This window comes from Odontesthes bonariensis, chromosome 13 (genome assembly GCF_027942865.1).
Source record: "Odontesthes bonariensis isolate fOdoBon6 chromosome 13, fOdoBon6.hap1, whole genome shotgun sequence".
In the NCBI taxonomy this organism is placed as follows: domain Eukaryota; kingdom Metazoa; phylum Chordata; class Actinopteri; order Atheriniformes; family Atherinopsidae; genus Odontesthes; species Odontesthes bonariensis.
Genome location: NC_134518.1, coordinates 17,105,188 through 17,127,229, shown reverse-complemented (window position 1 = coordinate 17,127,229; position 22,042 = coordinate 17,105,188). Strand labels below are relative to the sequence as shown.

General features: G+C 40.6%; 4 protein-coding genes across 6 annotated transcripts in view; 3 read left to right on the top strand and 1 right to left on the bottom strand.

The window, feature by feature from the left end:
* The window catches only part of LOC142397666 (septin-8-A-like), a 9,195-nt gene extending 4,428 nt beyond the window's left edge, over positions 1-4,767 (bottom strand). The window contains exons 1-7 of one of the 3 annotated variants that reach the window (XM_075481211.1): positions 4,550-4,767; positions 2,849-2,963; positions 2,561-2,756; positions 1,793-1,979; positions 1,543-1,704; positions 569-665; positions 163-331 (exon numbers count right to left, since the gene is read on the bottom strand). In XM_075481211.1, coding sequence (XP_075337326.1) covers positions 163-331; positions 569-665; positions 1,543-1,704; positions 1,793-1,979; positions 2,561-2,756; positions 2,849-2,963; positions 4,550-4,579 — 956 coding nt within the window. In that variant the 5' untranslated portion in view covers positions 4,580-4,767. The remainder of the gene's footprint in view (positions 1-162; positions 332-568; positions 666-1,542; positions 1,705-1,792; positions 1,980-2,560; positions 2,757-2,848; positions 2,964-4,549) is intronic. The other 2 variants (XM_075481209.1, XM_075481210.1) reach the window with 2 other exon arrangements.
* Positions 4,768-8,183: 3,416 nt separating this feature from the next.
* Positions 8,184-10,162, top strand: sowahab (sosondowah ankyrin repeat domain family member Ab). Its single transcript, XM_075480612.1, has one exon. It carries the CDS (start codon positions 8,252-8,254, stop codon positions 9,611-9,613), a length of 1,362 nt encoding a protein of 453 aa, XP_075336727.1. The 5' UTR covers positions 8,184-8,251; the 3' UTR covers positions 9,614-10,162.
* Positions 10,163-13,118: 2,956 nt separating this feature from the next.
* gdf9 (growth differentiation factor 9) lies at positions 13,119-16,246 on the top strand. Its single transcript, XM_075480614.1, has 2 exons — positions 13,119-13,494; positions 15,345-16,246. The coding sequence occupies exons 1-2, from the start codon at positions 13,119-13,121 to the stop codon at positions 16,244-16,246; spliced, it is 1,278 nt and encodes a 425-aa protein (XP_075336729.1).
* A 1,786-nt stretch (positions 16,247-18,032) lies between these two features.
* uqcrq (ubiquinol-cytochrome c reductase, complex III subunit VII) lies at positions 18,033-20,712 on the top strand. The gene is made up of 3 exons (XM_075480611.1): positions 18,033-18,117; positions 18,727-18,898; positions 20,548-20,712. Exons 2-3 carry the CDS (start codon positions 18,745-18,747, stop codon positions 20,640-20,642), a joined length of 249 nt encoding a protein of 82 aa, XP_075336726.1. The 5' UTR covers positions 18,033-18,117; positions 18,727-18,744; the 3' UTR covers positions 20,643-20,712.
* The last annotated feature ends 1,330 nt before the right edge of the window (positions 20,713-22,042 follow it).

The following is a 22,042-nucleotide window of genomic DNA, read 5'->3' as shown; positions in this document are numbered from 1 at the left end:
CCGTCTAATGACCTCTAAATACCGTAGACTTGTACAGTCTATGAAAAAAAAGGTATATTCCTTATAGTTCAAAGAATACCAGTCAATTTTACATGAACAAATAAAAACTTGTACTTTTATCAGATTTGGGCCCAGATGAATCATGAGTGTCCCTAATTTCACCTGAACGGCTGGCTGTCAGGGCCTTTGTCCTTGAAGCCCATCTCCTCCAGCTTGCAGCGACGGTACAGCTCATAGTGATGAGCGTGCGTTTGCTCCCGGAGATCCTCCATATTAACACGCAGCAGCATCTCCCTCAGCTTCACAAAATCACAATGACTTTCATTTTCCACTGGAAAAAAAAAAAAAAAGCAGCATTGTTACTTAACATCTTGCAGTTCACACAAACGTTGAGTGACAATTTCAAACTTACTGTGCACATAAAACCAGAGAATGGTGACATTGTTTTCATATCTCAACTCTTCTCATCTCAGGACTAATAATGGTTTGACAGCAATCATCTGACTAAAGAGTTACGCTGTTTGATGGACCCTTTTGATGCTTCTTATATAAGTTCAGCAAAAATCACCCTGTACTGATCCCCAGGGGTACAGCCTTGCTTTCACCATCTTATTCCCTACTTTGATGTCCTCTGTGCTTCCAACCACAGCAAAGGGAAGAAGAGTCTGTAACACAGATTACAGATATTGTTGAAATGTGCTAACAGAATACTGCTGTTGTCATTTCCTGGATCTAAATTTAACAATATTGAATAGAATAGAATATATATAGAATATACATCATCCATGAACATTTGCAGGCAGGTCCATAAGTATAAGGACACTGATACAATTTTTGTTATTTTGTCTCTGTGACTTTTCATCTTGAACGCTTTGCGTTAACTTTCTGTTTTTTTTCAAGGAGGTTTAACAAATATCATTCACTGTTTAGGAATCAGCCATTTTTACACGGCCCATCGGTAATATACAGGTATAATCATGGATAAAACATTACTTTTAATCTTTGGATGTAAATTCTTAGCAAAGTGCCAGAAGACTGCAACCAATGAACACCCTAGAATACTTTATTTCTATTTTGAGATGTTTCATGAGGTCTTTACAGCAGCTGCCTTCAGTGCTGCTTTCCCTTAAATTCACAACTATATTTGTATCTGAACTTATGGAAATGGGGGTAGTGTATCTAAGAAAAAAAAATTGACTGATTGATAATCAATCAATATGTTACTTTTGCTAAAGCCTTTAAAATTTAAACTAACACTTTTTTTGTGTGTGTTGTACAGATGTAATGGTATAAAATAGGCGTTTGTGTCCAAATATTTATGGAACTGATTGTATTTACAAATCATATACTTGAGCAAGCATAAAATGAAGAATGATATTCAGGCTGATTAACTAAACTTAGTGGTTGAAAAGGTGGGTGTTTACATGAATGTTTCCTGAACTAACTAAGCCAAAAACACCATTCCTGTTATACCAAGTGTTGGCTACAAAACATCATAACTCAAAAGTATTTTATTAGAATGTCTCTGTTTCTAGGACTCACATTCATGGAAGAGTTGATCTCTGCAACCGCCTCATCCTCTGTAGGAAACTGGTAAATCTGCACTCCGTTGCTGACCAGCTCACTCATAATCTTGATTTTCAGTTTATCCAGATCAATCCTGGATATGGAGTCAGCCTTAGCAATGACAGGGATGATGTTCACCTGAATGGAGTAACAGAACGTGAGCGGCAGACTTAAGGAGCGAGCCACAAGATCTGATGAAATACACAGAGGCCCAATCCGTCATCACCTTGCTGTCCAGTTTCTTCATTGTGACGAGATCAAGGGACTTCAGGGAATGTCCATTGGGAGCGATAAAGTACAGGCAGACGTGGATTCTGCTGTCATGGTAGTTCCACAGGGACCGTTTTATTTTTAGCTCCTCTTCAAGGAAGCTCTCAAACTGTTCATCAATATAATCAGTGATGGGTTTGAAGCTGCAGACAAAAAAATTTAAAAAAAGAAACATAAGCATAAGTCATTTATCAGTACATTTACGAATATGAAAGATTGTTTTCCCTGTTGCTTGAGAGACATGTTAGTATCCTAGTTACAAACTCTGCACTCAGCCAAAAACGCAGCATCTTTATACTCCCCGCTGTTGGACCTCTCAAACAGCTATTGATCCTGCTTTTGTTCTAACAGTCATTCCCTTATTCCTATTCTTCCCTCCCAGTTCACATGTCAACAAAAGGGCATTTTTCATTCCCAGTCCAACCATTAGAAAGTTTCTTTGACTTTAGTTCAACAGCAAGAAGGGGAAATAACAAGCTGTCACTGACCTCTCGGAGAGAAACGTCTGGTGTTATCTACCATGTATTCATTTAAAAAGATTTACATAAACATTTTACCAACATTTTCATCTTTCTCCATTTGTGCCACACAGCTCCTTCCCCTCTTATCTGTTAGTTTGTGTGACTGTAGGGAAGTTTATGCAAATAAAACAACGTTGTTTTATATCTAATCTGGATAGCACTGAATCTCCCGTGAAGTCAGGTGATCTATCAACATCCTGTACCTTTCTTCTTTGTTGATTTGATCTCCAAACCCGACTGTGTGCACAATGGTCAGCTTCAGGTTGACATTGCTCTCTTGCAGCTCATATGTCTGTGAGCGCAGCTTCACTTCTTGCTCATAGTGGCTGGCTTCCTCATTTTCAAATGTTGTGTTGAAAAGAGTGTTCATCAGCGTTGACTTGCCTATCCCCGTCTCACCTGGAAAAGAACAGAGGAGCAAATGAAGAGCAAAGACTGCTCCGAAGTAATGCGGGTGATGGGCGATGTACTCCTGCCGCGTTCAGACGTACCTACACAGAGGATGTTGAAGCAGAATCCCTGTGCGACTGATTTGCTGACCAGCTGGTCTGGAAGACTGTCAAAGCCGACATGGCCGCCGAGCTCCAGAGTTCGCTTTTCTTCATTCTGACATGCAGTATTTGGAAACAGGCGGGACAAAGAACATTACTTGAATCTTAATGATGCATACTTGTAGTCCCCTCATGCCAAAAAGAGGAAATATCTGATGAAAAACAAAATAAGTCAATAAAATGGTGAGGTGAAAAAAAATCCTTCTGACAACATAACAAGCTTGGGGGAATTCTTCACAAATGAGGTCATCTCCCTCCTCCACTGAGCACACCGAATGGTCCGGTCTATTAAAAGTTTTGTCTCACTATCTGAATTCATCAACTGAGGACACGCAAGAGAATCATTTCAATTAGTCAGCCCCATCGTCACATTAAATTTCTTACGAGGGTATCAAGTTTCAGGAGAGTGGCTCAGTGTAACCATAAATGTCAGTCATTCTTACACTGCGTAATGTAAAGAGCCATGATTATAATTCAACTTTTAACAAATGACATTATCAGTATCAATTAGATTGTTGACTTCTTTCCCGTAGGAGAGCAAATGTAAAACATCACAGTTAAGTTCCCAGTTATATTAATGTCTGCTGTCCTGGTTTACAGCTGCCGTGTTGGCAATAAATCAGGGCATTTGAGTCTGGATATAACATGTATATAATATATAATATAATACTGACTACCCAGAATGAATGTTGCTTTGGCTTGATAAGCTTGTATGCTGAGAGGTTGCTCTTCCTAAACCAGATTCACCCAGGGATCCTGGCATCTTCCAAAAGGCTCAACATGAGGACCAAGATGTGTTCAATTCAACAATCATCCGCTTCTGCCTCTCTTTCTCACACACAAACACACTCAGACCCACAAAGAGCTCTTTATCTGGATGTTATTTCACAGGGTGGGAGGATATCCAAGCTGCTGGCTGCCCTGGTACCCAGAACCCCCCATCACAATTAGACAACACACTTGCATTGCATTCTTTGCAATGCAACTTTTCATGAGCCTCCTACTAAAAGAACCGAATCTAACACTACAAACCAGACGTATGTTCTGACATGTTTGTTTTTTTTTTAAATAATTTTGCCACAAATTACACGTTTGGCTGATGCACACTTTCTTTTTTGCTGAGCAATGCCTTGAGTCATGACAAGCTAGTGGCTGTCACTTTCCACTACCAGGATGCTGCTATCTATCTTCCTCTTCACAACCTCGCCTCTTACCGCCTGCTGTACCGTGTTTCATTGAAAATATCAGCCTCTACACACCTGTCAGAGGAGCTGACATGGTAAACAGCAAAGTACTGATGCTCAGGCTCTGTGCTGTTTCATGCCGAGCTGCGTGTCTGGATGCTGAAGTGAGCTTTTTCTCCATACCCCCAGAGACTCATCAAAAACGGTGCGACGAGGCATTTTCCCCCCGCTCTGAACCAACTGCAGATACACGTTTCATCCCGATTTATTAGACATAACGAGCCTTCTCAGCACCGTAGCCATCCCTTGTGCTGCATTCCCGACACACACCTCATTACCATCACCTCACCATCCCTCTCTTACACCTGAATTACATACGTTAGCCAATTTAATCTCTATTTCTACTGTCGTGACAGCAAAACATTTGTCACCGCAGACAGTAAATCACCATACTTACTGCGTAAACATCTACCTCATTGGCCGCCATCGTCACAAGTGGCTGTGTGCAGGAATTATGTGTCCTCAGCAAGCACTGCTACCCTCACACTGCTTTCAGTGTGGCCACTTCAAGGCAACACCCCCTCGGTGCTGGAGGGCGACATTACAACAGCTATATGTCTAGTTCACTTGTTCCTTGGGAATTTTGTTGTTTTAACTTTAACCAGGAACTGCCCTGACAGCCGTCGCCATGGGAAACAGCAAGCTAGGTAGCGTAGCTATGCTTTTCAACCGTTCTGTGGTTTTGTTTTCTGTTTCTTATTTTATCGATTTATTCGTTTCATTTTCACATTTATTTTTCTTATGTCACGCGGCGGTGTGAAAGGCCACAATGAAGGTTCCGGGTTTTCACATCTCTGGACCCCGACAACACCACACCATTAAAAATCTATTCTGCCTTTCTTCTGGGTCCAGGCAAAGTCACTAAATGGCTAAATCGGACGTCAGCCATCATTCACTTGTAAACCAACGGTCACCTAGCAACAGAGAAACACACCTGGATACATTCTTCTTTTTTGAGTTGCATTCAATTTGGCCTTTAAACATAAGAGATATCATGTGTCATTATACTGTACCCACTCACATACATCAAACCTATTTGTTAAAACTGACCTCACTGTATTATCATTATTATTATTATGAACAGCAACCCTCTGCAATAATTCCACTGCCTGGGAGACCAAGAGGGAAATGTTAACACAATCAGTTCCAAAAAGACTACAAGCTAGAGTAAATGCTACTGAAAAGATGAAGGGCTCTCTGACCCCAGTAGAAATGTTCTACTACAAAGATTTTGAGGTTGACAGGTAACTTTTTGAAAAATATAGTTTTGGTGAAAATAAGTCACTTCTGCTAATATATTTACCATGGATGTATGATCAGGGGCAGTTGTGATGCTCTATTTCAACTGACTGTTTCCATGGCAGTCATTCTAACATGTAATGTTGGTATTTAATGTTGGTTCTGTAATGATGCCGACTTTCTTTGTATCATCTTGAAGATTTTTCTAGCGTTCTCTCAACAATTTTTCTATGCCGGTTTGGCTTGCTGTGGTGCTGGAATGATTTCTGCTGTTCATTTTTGCACTTTCTCTTTTACATCTGTTATGATGCGTAACCTTGGCAACGTGAAAGTTATCAGCATGTGGGAGCAGCTGATTGAGCTTTCCAAAGCCCAAATAATATCTGGAATAGGATCCAAAATCAAGGTGAACTGAAGAAGACACATCTAGAATGTAGAGCAGGAACAAACCAGAGAAACAGTGGGAAGAAATTTTGAACCATTTCGCCTCTTGATCATCATGGGAAGAGTGAGTGTTAGATCAAATGGACAAAGCTGGATCCCTTACCAGGAACATCGGGAAGGCAGTATTATTTTTCTCTCTTAGACGTGAGGGTAGCAACAACTCTAACACCTCTCTACTCAGCTTTTGACAATACAAGTGCACAATGTTCTTTGTTTAATTGTATTGCTGATATTAAGCAGTGGTTGGCCCAAAATTTTCTTCATTTAAATGATGACAAAACTGAATGCATTGTGTTTGGGGATACTGTGACGGCTGCCTTTGGCACCTTGTCTTCAAAGCTTAGTTCAACTGTCAGAAATCTGGGAGTGACCTTTGACAGTCATCTGAGGTTGGAAAAACAAATTAACAATGTCGTCAGGACTAGTTTTTTCCAGTTCCGTCTCCTGGCCAAAGTTAAAATGTTTTTAAGTCGTCATGACCTTGAGAAAGCCATTCATGCCCTAATAAGTTCAAGGTTAGACTATTGCAATGCACTTTATGTTGGCGTCTCCCAGTCTTCTCTCAGTCGCCTTCAACTTGTGCAGAACGCTGCTGCCCGTCTTTTAACCAACACCAACAGACGTGTGCACATCACTCCTGTTCTTAACTCCCTCCATTGGCTTCCTGTCCTTTATAGAATTGATTTTAAACTTTTAATTTTTGTTTTTAAAGCTCTTAACGGCCTCTCCCCATCATATTTATCTGAGCTTTTAACAGTCCGCAATCCTGGTAGAGCTCTGAGGTCAACAAATCAATTTTTGCTGGAAGTGCCCAGGTTAAAATACAAACACTGGGGTGACCGAGCCTTTTCCGTCGCTGCCCCCAGGCTCTGGAATAAGCTCCCCGTTGAGCTGCGTCTTATTTCTGACCTGGGCCTCTTCAAATCTAGGCTTTTATTAGTAGTAGGATGACACTTTTATCTTATTTTATCTTATTCGATTTTGTTGTATTTTATTGCTTTCACTGTTCAAGTGAGAGACTCATCTCTCTGCGCTGCAGGACTGAGAGGTTCAGAAGGTCCTTTGTTCCCACAGCCATAAGGCTTTATAACAGTGACTGTTGAGTTCTTCTCAAATTGATTGATTGATTTTTATTTATTTGTTTTATTTTGCCATTTAGTCATTTATTATTATTTAGATAGTAGTAGTATTATTATTGTTGTTTTATTGTTGTTAATTCAATCATTGTAAATATTTTAAAAAAAAGTTGAGCTACTTGACGAATTTGAATTTCCCCCATTGGGGGATAAATAAAGTATTTTTCTATTCTATTCTATTCTTTTATAGTTTTTATTTGTTTTTACTTATTCTTCTCTTTATTTATTACCTGCTGTAAAGCACTTTGGTACATCGTAAGGATTGTCTGTAAAGGGCTGTATAAATGAAGTACATTTACATATAAAACTTATCTATGTAGAACATACAACTTATATAGAGAACTTATCTGTATAGATAGGTTGATAGCAAGCGCCAAAAACACCCCAACCAATTGATGGCAATCTCTGAGGATTTCAACCACATCTGTCTGCCACACTTCTAAAAGTTTGTCAGCTGATTTTTAGTGAATTTATTTGACCACATAACAATAACTTTATCTTCAATGATAACTCATACCGCAGCAATATCATTCCCCTTTGGGGATTAATAAAGTATTATTGAATTGAATTGAGTTGAATTTAGGTGAATTGACGTGACCTGAATTGAATTAATCAACTTAATCAACTTTTCTCCATAAAAATGGGCCGGGTTAACACAGGTGTTACAAATTAAATCATTGTGCTGTTTAAGTTGGCCTGTTGAGCTTTGATTGATGTGATTAGATCCCGTTTTTAGATACCACTCCATGTAGCTGCCGTGAGGACTGATACTGACCAACATAAGGGACTGATGTTTACAATACTTTCATGGGTTCGGTTTGCCTCCATAATTGTTTTAGTTCATGTTTAAAAAAAAAAAAAGTCACAATGGCTGCAAAATAATAAACAGCTTTGTCTGCATGACTATGAACTATAAACATAGTAGGTCATAGCATATATGCTGTGTGTGTAAAAATGAACAAGATTAACTTTTTGGGGAATTTTACACATTAACATGGCAACTTTAATTTCCATTTTCACATTCAAATGGACCCTCTTATCACAGGACAGTCTGCCCTGTCTGCCCTGCCCCCCCCCCCCCCCCCCCCCCCCCCCCATAGCCTCATGACGGGGAGTGCCCTGATAAATCTCTGACAGCAACAAAAAAAAAAAAAAACGGGTGAATTCATTTTGGAGAGGCGCCGGAAGCAGCAGGTTGGTGCAGGACAGGAGCACGCGCAGCGGAGTTATCCCGAGAGCTTTCTGCTGCATCTTTTCACCGTTATCTCCGGCGGGACACGATGGCTTTGACCCAAGAATCCCTTTTGTCTTTTTTACTGGAGCACGGTGGCAAAGTGAAGAACTCTGAGCTGCTGAACAATTTCAGGAGTCTCATCAACTGCAGTGATCCCGCGGCAAAGCAGCACAATAGGGACCTTTTCAAGAAGCTGGTGAACAGCGTCGCTGTGGTCAAACAGATCGACGACGCAAAGTTTGTGGTTGTGAGGAAAAGATACCAGGACTTTGTGAAAGAGGTGGCACAAGAGGTCCCCCCGAAATGGCAGATGGACTGCAGTTTCTCGAGCCAAAACACGAGCTTTTCTTGCACACCTCCCCGCCGAGCACAGTCCGCCAGGGTGATTTACTCTGATAATGAAAACAATGCTGCGTGCTGCCCCTCAAACTCGGGCAATCATCACAGCGATGTTGAACATGCGCGCGGGGAGAGCGTGCAGAAAAGGAGGCCGTTATCGAGTGCAGATACAACCACTGTCAAAGTCCTAAATATCTCGGGAGATCAGTCGTGCAGAGCGGGCAAATCCGGGGCCGTGTTTGCTCTCATAGCAGTAAAATCCCCACCGAGAGACTCTGCACCAGCAGCACAGGGCGGTTTGCACTCCCAAGTGCATCAACATGAAAGTACAGACAAACCAGTCAGCAAAGTTTCTCCACTGCCTCTTTTAACTTCAAACTTTTCAGCTTGCAAGAGGGACTTATTAAAAGAATCCAAGAGTTGGAAAACTATGCACACAGAGGACCTTCAACCCCCAGGCTCTCCCCTGTTGAGGCCCCAAAACAAGACCACAAGACAAGCAGATGATGCCAAGTACGCAGAGTCTGTGCCTTTGGAGCCTTTAGCTCACGAGTGGCTGGTGAAGTGTGCTGCTGGACTGTGGGGACAAATATATGCTCTGCTGCTGCGAGACACACGTTTAGCACAGAGGAAAGACTTCATGTCAGGTTTCACAGCTCTGCACTGGGCCGCCAAGGACGGCAACAGCGACATGATACACAAACTCATGGATGTTTCCCGGCAAAGAGGCACTTATGTGAATGTCAACAGCAAAGCGAACGGAGGATACACGCCTTTGCACATCGCAGCCATACATGGCCACACTGAAGCGATGGTTTTGCTCGTGCAGAGTTACGGAGCAAATGTAAATGAAAGAGATAATGACGGCAAGAAGGCCTTCCACTACCTGGGGAAAGGTGTGCCGGCTGAGGTCAGGGCACTTCTGGGAGGACTGCTGCAGAGCAGGGAGAAGACGGAGGATGAGGAACACAAAGAGCACACAAAAGGATTCAACACTATTAGTAAACTGTTCCATCCTCACATTGGGAAGAAACAAAAGACAACCGCTAAGTTTGCCCAGGAGTGGTGAAAGAAAAGGTGTTGAAATGTAGGAGACAAAATAATGTTGCATCATTTATAACCAGATATGTGTACTTACTGTAGCTGTCTTGCAAAGCTTTGTGCAGTGTATCACTGTTTGATGGACTATCTTTGAAACGCATGTATAATTTTCCCTTTGTTCCCCTTTCCATTAATTAATTATTTTTGCACATTTATACCTTACTTTTTGTACTTATACACAAACAATCTGCATTCTTCAGAGATATTCGGAGACATAAAGTCAGAGATATGAAGTACGAGGGAATACACGGCCCCACTCGGGGATCCAGCACTGTCATGTCTTGAGTGAAATATCATTCCGCTAAAGTAGTGTACTACACTACACTTCAGATTGTGTATTTAATCCTAATTAAATCGCTTTATTTTGTTAGAGAAAACCTTGTAGAGAGAAAACATTTAGTTCTACTGTAAGAGAAAAAAAAAGATGTTACTTCAGAGCGTGCAAAGAAGCCCTACTTTGGGCCAGTTGTGCAAAGCAGTTGGTGGAATGTTTTCTAGGGGCCGTGACTGATGAGAAAGATCTCCTATTGTGGGACAACATGGGCCTCATTTCTGGACTGCTATCAGGCGCAGCCCCAAGGCCACACAGTAATCAATCATTGTGATAATGCTCTCAAAGACTTTCAGAGTTCAAATTCTTTCCTCTGTTAAAATAAAAGAAAAGAAGAAAGAAAATTGTGAGGATATGTTGTTGTTTTTCAATGTCACTTTTTGGACTTCTGATCGTGTTCAACACTTAACACTAAATAAGGCTACGTGATGTTTGTTAATGGTTCATGAAGAACTAAACTTAATCTTCCAAGTTATTAAACTACATTTTCATTGTTCTCCTTTTCGTGACTGAGTGAACTTCTATTACCAGACCAGAGGTGTTCGAAAGCAGCCCTTTTCTTTCTTTTAGAACAATGCCACTTTATGTCTTTTACTGACCCGGAGGATAAACAATCCCCGATGACATGAAAAGAAGCTCAGACAATGCAGCCATGACCAAAAATTCCAGAACAACATCTTTTATCTTTGAGAGAAAAATGATGCTCCATAATGGCAAAGGGCAGCCAAACTCAAAGAAGCTCTTCAACATATCCGACCACATGATGTGATCAATCCCACCTCGTTATTTTCTTAACTGCCGCAAAACTTGATGATTACAAAGAGAAATTACCCATAAAAAGGCTCCCTATGTCCTACAATTCAGGCAAAATGTCCAAACATCAAAGTGTCTCCAACTGCAGTGAGGTGTGGCCCCAGCTCTGTATCAGTTCCTGCTGAACTACATCAGCTTCCTCTGAACTAACTGTAGGCCTTCTAGTTGCAAGGCAAAATAAGAAATAATGACATCAGTTTTTCACCGACAACATTGTTTGTCAGTTTCAAGGTCCTTGAAATAATACGAATTGATCAAAATATAAAAACTGCCTAAAACCAACAAGACAGTATAGTTCACAAAAATGAACATTAAAGTAACCAATCAACATCAATTCAGCAGGTTTGTATTACAGTGTTGATGACACACACACACGGAGTACAAATAAGCTGTGTCCAGGTACCACGATAACAGGGACTTTGATCTTTACTTTTGTTATCTTAATTTACTAGAAAACTCTTTATCTTCACTAAAACGGTCTAATCAGTGACCACAACATGCCGACTGACTGCACATATTTTCAAACATAATGAAAAGAACACGAGGAAGGCCTCGGCTGTCAAAGTGTGTGCTTATCTTGAATGAAGCTGGAAGGAGGGCAGAGACGTGTCCTTCATTCTGAGCTGCAGTTTACATTTTAGACTAACAAAGGTTGGCTTATGATAATATTCCCATTACCTTTTCAAATAGTATGATTCCACCAGGTGACAAGCACTGTAATGGCAGGTCTGTATCAATATTTGTGTTAAAAGATTAAGTATTACTTTTTTACGTTCACAGCACAGTGGGTGTGTATTCTGGGCTCAGGAAAGCATCAGAATTATATCTGAAGGACTTGCAAAATTGCCAACTTTCAAGTTGAATTTGGCAAAAGCTTTTTAAAGGAGAAGTTCGTTTGTTTTTGTTTTTTTTAAACCTGGACATTATTTCTGGCATAAAATACGTTCCAGGTTAAAAAAAAACCTAACTTAAAAATGCTTTTTTTTTTCTTTTTTTTTTTAAATGGATGACGCAAAATGATCTATTTGTGCAACAGACCTGTGCAAAATGATTAACACTGGGCTGATATTTTCTATGCTGAACACACTGCAACAACGTGGTACCCACTGCACAGCACAGACAGCCTAAGATAAGAGATACTGACACACACTCACAGTGTTTGGCCAAAAACAATACAATGTAGTTTGTTTTAGGAAAGTAGTTTCTGCCCTCTAGTGGCCATCCACACGTACTGTTAAGTGTTCCTTTTAAATCAGTATTTGGTACCCGTTTCACAAAAAAAACAAAAACGTTTTAAGTATGCGTGCGCGAGTTCATACCGTGGAACTAAGTTATGTATACTAATGAAAATATTCAATATTCAATATTCATATTCAGGCAGCGACATTGCTTGGCACTCCAGTGATCCCATGGGCCTGCATAATATTTGAAAGCTACTTGATGCATCCAGATGAGCAAGAATGAACAAAAGCGAGCAACGGCAGCACAGTGGAAACATATTTGCGGAAAGAGCACGATATCTGTATGAAAAGGGTTTCAGTTTGTTGACAGATTAATTGACAGGGCTAACTGTAGTAGGCCCAGAGGTGCAGTGATATAGAGGACCCCAGACTTATTGCAAAAGTATAACATAAGTCTCTGATAGAGACCAAGCTGCAACAGAGTAAAGTACCAATATAAGATGCAAAACTACCATTCAAACATACATATATACATAAACATATACAAAATAACCATACGTATATACACGTATGGTTATTTTGTATGTTTGCACGTTTTGAGGTATTATCTTTTTTTATTTCTTAAAACATCACTTCCTCCCTCACACTAAATAGGTCCCAATCCTGCTTTTCGTCCCTTAAAGCAGGAGACACCCGCCACACTGTAAACAGTCTATATGCACCACACAGGTTTAGACTGTATTATGACATTTTTCAGTTGCTAAAACTGCATAATGGATTATGCTGTCTTTTGGTTTGATATATCCATGATTATAGTTTTCTTCATTTCTAAAAATGTCGTGTCTACAGATGATGCCTGATGGTTAGGCCTATTTCATCATATCGACGTTTGGAGTAACTCCACGGAAACCGCGCTGGCCCGGTACTGTTGTGAGGCTCTTTGTGATATTACATTTGCAGCCGAGCTCGTTCAGAGGTGTCCGCGTACATCTCTTCGCTTGAAAAAGGAATAGGCTAAGCCATAACTGATGCAGTTGATTGGCAGCACCTGCGCTCGTTGATCCGCGGTGACACGTGCGTGGTCCTGTTGACCTCGAGCTCTCAGCCGAGAGTCTCTCTCCAACTTTTGAATGGTTTTCTTGTTTATAATGGAGGAACAAAAGCTGCTACCAGTTGCCGTCCGTTGTTTTCGCACTGTTTTGGTTCTGCTGCTGGCTACCTGTAGCTGCCCGCAGGTTCGATCCTCTCAGGCCGCCTCCAATGCGCTGCACAACCTGGGAGAGCTCACCCTTCCGTACAGCAGCATCTTCTCTCCGCTGCTCAAAGCCCTGTCAGAGCATGGAGGGTCGAGGTGGAACTCGGGACTTAAGAAGGAGATAAAACCCGAGCACAAATACATCAGATACCTGACGGACGTTTTCAAGAAGCCCCCCAGAGTGCAGAGGAGTGTTGACGGAGAAAAGGTCTACAACACCATCCGACTGATCAAGCCACAAGATGAATGTCTTGCGCAAAGCAATAAAGGTGAGCAAGCAGACATCATGACAGACACGCGAACTGGACACTGACAGTGAACTACAAAAAGCACAACATTCCCAGTAGTTCCTTCAGGGCCAATCACATGTAGTAACGTTGGCTTTAAAAACGAACTGTCATCCAGAGATTCGCTACATACATAAGACCATGGAGTCTAATAAAAGGGCCTAGAAAGTTTTGACCTCCTGCTTGAGGCACGATATGCTGTAAACAAAGCTTGACAAGTAACTTTTCTAACCTGTAGTGGAGTGTAGCTGAAGGTCCTGATGCCTGGATACTGATTTGAGAATATAAGTCTTTGCATGTTTAGTGGGTGAGAATGCAATCTATGATAAAACACAGATGCCAACAAAGGAGGGGGCTGCATTGGATCTAAATCAAACCATAATCTTAAACCACTCCAAACCTTATCTCAACCACGAAGGAGGATTCTACTGGAAACGCTGTTTGAAGGGAGAACAGATTTGTACACAAGAGAAACATCCGAGCTGTTAGCGAGGAAGTTGCCATGTGTAGTCTGTGGTTTGTTCTTTTTAGCTCCACTTTTTACAGGCCAAAAAATAACATGTACCATAGAATTTTTTTTTTATTTTTTTTAAGGAACAAGGGACGCTGTATTTAAAATGGCCTAGCTTTAGAATAAATGTATATTTCTGATATTAATACTGCTTTAAGGTTAAGAGCACACATCAGGATACCATTAATGCATCACACCATCTTCAGTTTTTTTTTTTTTTTTTAGTAAACTGCTTTATTAGTAATCTTTGCCAATTTAGTGTTTTATTCTTTTGCATCAAAAATGTTTCCACTTAGGAAGGGGTAGCTGATCAACTCGATTCCTTTAGGATTTTGTACTTGTACTACTTTGTTTGCAAACACATTCAGTCCCTGTCATCAGTGGGTTAAAGCCATTTCTGTGGTTGTATTAACTCAGGTGTGTCAGATTCTGCGTATAATGTTACAAAGGTTTAACAAAAAAAGAATAGAATGAGTTCATGAAGTAAGATTTGCAGCCCCTTTAGATTTTAGATCTATCTTTTGTTTGGCTCTGGAAACTTGGAGGAAAAAAAACGAGCAAATCTGCTGGTTAAATGTATGATAATATCAAACTAATCGGTGTCATTTTATTGCTTTTTAATGAATCTTGAAAATTAGGACCTCGTGATCAAACGTACAGAACCATTTGGCATGACATTTGCTTTCTGTCTTTATGTATAATTTAATTAAATGAGAGCATGTACATACAATTTAAGCTGCTATATATCCTTATACACTGCAATTAAACATGAATATTATCAAAATGATTGTGTTTATTCTGTCTAATTAAAATGCAGTGTAATCCACATGTGCACTTACAGCATCAGTCAGTGAGACTGACATGTGACGGTGGCTTGCCTGGAGGTTTATTAAATGCAATCATACTTTATTAGTCCCCAAAGGGAAATAATATTGCTGCAGTATTAGTTATTTTTAAAGATGTACCGTGGTTATAGATATATAACAAAATAAAATATAGATCGTCTGACAAACTCCTAGAGAGTTGAAGTGTAGCAGCATTGGGAAGCTCAGTTAGCTGCTCCAACAGGTTGACAACTTTCCTGTTGCCGTGGTTATGCATCATAACAGTTGTAAAATATTTTCCAGAGTTGCCATCGGAAGTCCTTCCAGCAGCACAGCATCCAAACCAGCATAGAAAAATATTTCAGAAATCTAGAGATCTGTTTACAGAAAAAAATCTCAAGAAGATGCAAAGAAAGACGCAGTATGTCCAAAACTACTGCAGCAGGCTGCCTGCCTTTAGGGTGATGCCATTCTCATATTATTGTCCTCTCTTTCAGAAAGTTTGACACAGGATTTGTCCTACAGTCTTGAGCAAGTAAGAAGGAAAGAGCAGCTTCTTAAGTCGGCCCTACTGTACAGGTCTGACCGTGACCACGCAGCACCTGTCAACTCTGTGTGTTACTTGAGCATCAAGGAGCGGGAGCAGTCAAACCAGTGCCAGCTGTGTCCTGGGATCTACCGCACTGTGAACTTCACAGCCACAGCAGACGGGGACCTCAGGAAATGGGTGGAGGTTGACATCACCTCATTTCTTGAGCCTCTTGTGAAGTTTCAAAAGAAGAATATACATCTGCTCGTCAATTTCTCCTGCCCGGAGGAGCAAGGGTCATGGAGCAATGGCTGCAGAGAGTTCCCCCTGAGGTCTCCGCCACTGATTCTTTATCTCAACGACACAAGCAAAAGTGCCCAGCAGAGGTCGCTGGTCAGTCACAGTGCAGGTCAAAGGCCATCTACTGCGTCACACAGATTTCCGAGGTCTGGTCATAAAAGGAGATGGAAGAGGGAATCTCCAAAGGGCAAAGGAGGCGATAAAAGCCTGAACATCCACCTGCCCGAGCTTCTATCGAGCTCTGAATTCCCAACAAGTGACTGTTCCTTGTATGATTTCAGGGTGCGATTCAGTCAGCTAAAACTGGATCACTGGATTGTTTTTCCACCAAAGTACAACCCCAGATACTGTAGAGGCATCTGCCCAAGAACCATGGGCTTCATCTATGGTTCACCCGTCCACACCATGGTGCAAAACATCATCAATGAGAAGCTTGATTCCTCTGTGCCAAGACCCTCTTGTGTGCCATCCCACTACAGCCCCCTCAGTGTCATGATCTCTGAAGAAGATGGCTCCCTGGTCTTCAAGGAGTTTAAGGACATGGTTGCCACCAGGTGCACATGTCGCTAAGCCATCACCAAAAGAAACCCAAAAAAACCCACATATCAAATGTTTTGACCAGGCTCAGTGATTTCATGAAGTTACAAAATTGTTGCACATAAAATAAGTTAGATCTGGAGCAGGAGTGCTTAATCAAACCAAAAGTATTTTATCATAACATGGAAGCATGACATTTATTTCCCTTTTTTTTTTTTTCTTCTTTTTTTTGTAAAGGCGGGGAAGGGTGCAAATGCATCCTATTCAAGTTACTGTTCGCAACATGGTTGAGTCGCACTCAAAGAAAAAGAAGTCTGATGTGTTTGGTTTTTTTAAGTTTGTTTTTTGTTAATTTATTTTGTGTGGGTGGTCTGTCGTTATACTTTAATTCAACCTAATTGCATCTTTTTATCCAGCCCTGTTCTGGACAAGAAAATGAAAAAGCAGTCACAATCTCTTAAACCTTTTATATATATATATATCGTTTTATTCCTGGGGATTTCAGACAGCTGCCTGAGCGGCAGTTGTCTTCATGACCTCCAGAATGAAAGTTGTCAAGGTTTCAGTGTGTATTTATTACTTCTGGTCACTAGGTGACCACATACATGTGAACTGACTACATGCTTGTATTTGTATCAGTTAAATGTGACGAAATGTATATCATGTCATTTATGCAATTTTGATGAATTCACTGTGTGTCTGTGCTCAGCTTAAGAATGTGCAAAAGAATGAAATATGTAAGCCTTCTCTAAAAATTTGAAAATTAAAAAAAAAAAAAATTAATAATAAATTGTGTGATGCTGTCTTTTTGAGTATTTGTTGTCCATAGCTCGAAACGCAGTATACTGCAAGCAAAACACTTTTTCACATTTTTTCTGCACCTTTTTTGGGCAAATATGATCTCTTGGTCTCTCCAAAATGTTATTTCATCAGTCTTTCTCTTGGAAAAAAATATTAACATCAAGAGTGCATGATTATCAGCCTCCCAACCACAGCCTTTGTCTTCTCTCACTCTAAATTTCATATTGGAGAAGGATCCATCTTCCAGAAAATGGAGGCAGGTTTGACAGTTAACTCTAAACCTAGAAATGTCCAGCTAACTTATCCATAATGACAAAATAGCAAACCAATATCTCACCTTCAATCCGTTGGTACCATTCCTGATCTCGCACAGCTCCCTCCATCTGCTCCATCAAGTGTCACTCATTTTATCAATGAACAAAACCTTTTTTTTTTTTTTTTTTTTTTAAATCTGCCTTTAGGTATTTCTTTAACATCTTGATGCTTCAGGCTGTGAATCTTATTCCCTCCTGGTCCTGATTTGCCTACTCTGCCTGAGCTAATAAAGCTGCATAATAATTATACTATAAATTATAATTAATATATTATATATAATATTTTAATTAATTATAACTATAAAGTGTTATTCTCTTTAGGACACACCGTCCCTCAGAAGTAATATAGATTTTACCTGAAAATTAATCTGAGCTTATATGATTTTGGGTTAAAAATGTGAATAGAAATTATTAGGTCACAATTGTCAGTTGCCTAATGATTGAACTTGCATGCATGAAGAGTGGTTGGACTATGCAATGCAAAAGTAAAACAATTACACAATGTAGTAATTCTGCTTTACAAGTACAAGCATTGAAGTTTTGATGCATCTCGCATGCCTCAGTCCCTGTAATTCTTAGTAGCAGCTGCAATCTCTCCAATGTTCAGCACGGATTTTGGTTTGTTGTCAATGTCAATTTGTCAATGTGAAAAGCCCTCCGATCACAGCTCCGGTCCGCCAGGTGTCGCTACTTTTTACCGGCGTTCACAAACGACCGACACCAGCATAAAACTGAAGGACACCTTACCGGAACCTTCTATAGAAACACGACTGTGAGGAGAACAGGACGGTAAGTCTCAATGTCACGAATTATATGGGTAATCTTTTTTGTATTAGGTTTTTACTGTCGTCGTATCTGTGAATTTAGCGCTTATTACAGTACAATTGAGCTATCCTGGGTAACTTTTGATTAAACAGCCAGGTCAGCTCGTTAGTTACGCAAACGTTTTAAGGTCTGTTTGTACCTTAGCTGTTAGCTTCATGATGCTAGTTTGTGATGCTAACTCTCAACCCGACCAGCGTTGTTTCGTAATATCTGGCACATTTTCGACTATTCGCCTATTGGTCACAAGTAGCTTATCTTGTAAAATAATTTTTAAATCATTAAATATTATTACTAACGTTATACACGCTGGCTTGGAAACTGCTTTAAAAAGCTTTATCTAGATATGTTACATGAGTTTGGCTATCTGTTAAACAGACAAACGGAGCATAGTCAAAACTGCCAGATACAGAAAGGATTGTAGTTCATTTAACACAGAAACACAATAATGTAACGTTTAACCAATCATACTAAATAATAACTATAATAATGTGAACTTTGTTACGCTAAATTCTAGAAATTGAATTTGTGTGTGATGACCTCTGTTTATAATTATCCTGTTCTTCATATCTTCAGATCAGCTTTCCAGTGATCATGGGCCGCCACTTTGGAGACTTGGCCAAGATCAGGCACATCATAACCTACAGTATATCCCCCTTTGAGCAGAGGGCTTTCCCCAACTACTTCTCAAAGGGAATTCCCAATGTTTGGCGAAGGTTCACAGCCTCCTTCTTCAAGGTTGCCCCTCGTAAGTTATCACATTTTCATACCACATTTTGATATTTTACATCTCAAGCTGATACAAAATACACAAATAAATTGACACCAGCTCATTTTTTTAATGAAAAAGGAATATCATTGAATAAAAATGTCAGCTGAGACATGCTTTGAGCTGTGTGTATTAAAGGGGAACTCCGGGGCATTTGAAGCGCATTTCCATTGCTAGAGGTTGTCAAATACTGACGGTAGGACACAGACTGGTGCAAATCGGTGCTCCCTGTGAAGCGATTGCTCTGTTTGCGCAGCCTGTCATGCTAACCAAATACGTGGTGGCTAAAGGCTCGTGTATACTTCGCAGCAGTGTGTCGCAGTGAGCTTGTCGCAGACACGACGCAGTTATTTTTGATTTATGCCTTGAAGCGCTGTCTGCGCTATGTTAATCCCACGCCACAACGCAAGAGGGACAATCACGAACAAGCTAGGATTGTGGGTGTTACGGTTACGGAGGTCATTCAACAACAATGGCGACTGGACGAATGCGCACTTTGATTGAGATGCAGCTGATCGATCTAGAAATAGAAGAAATATTGCTACTACTGGAGCTGGCAGAGAGGCAAAAGAATCGTCACGGTTAGCACGGTTAGCGTCAGCCGGTTAGCAAACCGGAAATACGCATAGTGTAGAGCGGATGTAGAGTTGACCAATCAGAGGCCTCCTTTCTCTCCCCCCTGCGGCGATGTCTGCGGTGAGTTACAATTTTGAGGAGGTGCACCAGAGTGTCTGCGTAGTGTCTGCGTTAACTGCGACACACACGCAGACGACCTGGTTTCCGAGTATAAATCAGGCTTAAGGGGCAAGAGCTAAACCTTCCACGTAAAACAACAACTTGCACACTGCAGAAACGTCACACCACTTTATAAACCATCCGACAATAAAGTCACAAGCCTTACCATCAAAACCATATGCATGGTTCTCACATTACTGGCATGGGGACGTTACAAAACAACTTTATAAACAGCATGTCACTTACCTCTTGTCGGTATGCTCGCACATGTGAAAGCCCAAAAGAGTCAATGGACGATACTCCCATATACAAAACAATTATCTTCTCTAGAAAAACTGCGTTCAAGTATTTAAAACATTACAACAATACATGCCCAGTAATATTGTTGTAAGTGACATGCTGTTTATAAAGTTGTTTTGTAACGTCCCCATGCCAGTAATGTGAGAACCATGCATATGGTTTTGATGGTAAGGCTTGTGACTTTATTGTCGGATGGTTTATAAAGTGGTGTGACGTTTCTGCAGTGTGCAAATTGTTGTTTTACGTGGAGAGGTTAGCACTTGCCCCTTAGCCACCACGTATTTGGTTAGCATGACAGGCTGCGCAAACAGCACAATCGCTGCACAGGGAGCGCCGATTTGCACCAGTCTGTCCTACCGTCAGTATTTGACAACCTCTAGCAATGGAAATGCGCTTCAAATGCCCCGGAGTTCCCCTTTAAGTCTGTGTTTTCCACTGAAAAAATGTAATATAAATGATTTTTTTTTTTTTTTTTTTTTAAGCACTTGACCTCATTGTACTTTTTAAATTTCAGGGTTTTTTGCACACTAAAGCTCTGTTGCATAAATCCAATAAAGCTCCTATTAATTTGCTTTGTGATCATTTTTTTGCAGCTATGACCCTCATGTATCTCACCTACACCTGGGGCAACAGTGTCCATCAGCAGGGCAAGAGGAAGAATGCTTCTGACTTTGAAAGCGAGGAATAAACTTCTGCCTCCATGCATCTGCAACTCAACATGTAACCAATAAAAATGAACAATATTTATGACAAAACAATCCTCATTTATTTGTGCTTTTATGCAACTCCTAAAGAGTTTGTGTGCTAAATGACAGTCGTTTCAGATTTGCCGGAGGTGAATTTGATGAACCACTCGGCCGTCTGGTTGTGTCAAAACAGATATTTGTCTCTCACCAAATGGCAGTGGGAAAACAGGTCACAGCTAGAGTGGGAATATTTAATTATTTTTTTCACTAACTTGAGGTGTAGCAATGATAATCCAGGTGGCCTATATTACGCCACTTTTTCAGTTAATACTTAATCTTATCAAAATTTATGGAAACAATCCTTTTTTTTTTAGGTTAAAGCAATACTATGTAACATTTCTACCTTTAAAATAACAGTTTGAAAAAAATTGTGCGGCTAGAATGAGTCTTAAAGGGGAACTCCGGGGCATTTGAAGCGTGTTTCCATTGCTAGAGGTTGTCAAATACTGCTAGTAGGACACAGAGAGATGCGTATCTGCGCTCCCTGTGTGAAGATCGCTCTGTCCGCACAGCATGTCATGCGAGGCTAATACGTGGTGGCTAAGGGGCAAGCGCTAACCCTTCCACGTAAAACAACAACTTGCACACAGCAGAAACGTCACACCACTTTATAACCCATCCGACAATAAAGTCACAACCCTTACCGTCAAAACCATATGCATGGTTCTCACATTACTGGCATGGGGACGTTACAAAACAACTTTATAAACAGCATGTAACTCACCGGCTGGTTGTAGGCTCGCGCATGTGAAAGCCCAAAAGAGTCGATGGAGAATAATCCCATATACAAAACAATTATATTCTCTAGAAAAACTGCGTTCAAGTATTTAAAACATTACAAGAATATTACTGGGCATGTATTGTTGTAATGTTTTAAATACTTGAACGCAGTTTTTCTAGAGAATATAATTGTTTTGTATATGGGATTATTCTTCATCGACTCTTTTGGGCTTTCACATGCGCGAGCCTACAACCAGCCGGTGAGTTACATGCTGTTTATAAAGTTGTTTTGTAACGTCCCCATGCCAGTAATGTGAGAACCATGCATATGGTTTTGATGGTAAGGGTTGTGACTTTATTGTCGGATGGGTTATAAAGTGGTGTGACGTTTCTGCAGTGTGCAAGTTGTTGTTTTACGTGGAAGGGTTAGCGCTTGCCCCTAGCCACCACGTATTAGCCTCGCATGACAGGGTGTGCGGACAGAGCGATCTTCACACAGGGAGCGCAGATACGCATCTCTCTGTGTCCTACTAGCAGTATTTGACAACCTCTAGCAATGGAAACACGCTTCAAATGCCCCGGAGTTCCCCTTTAATATTACGATTGGCCTGTCTCCTATGCT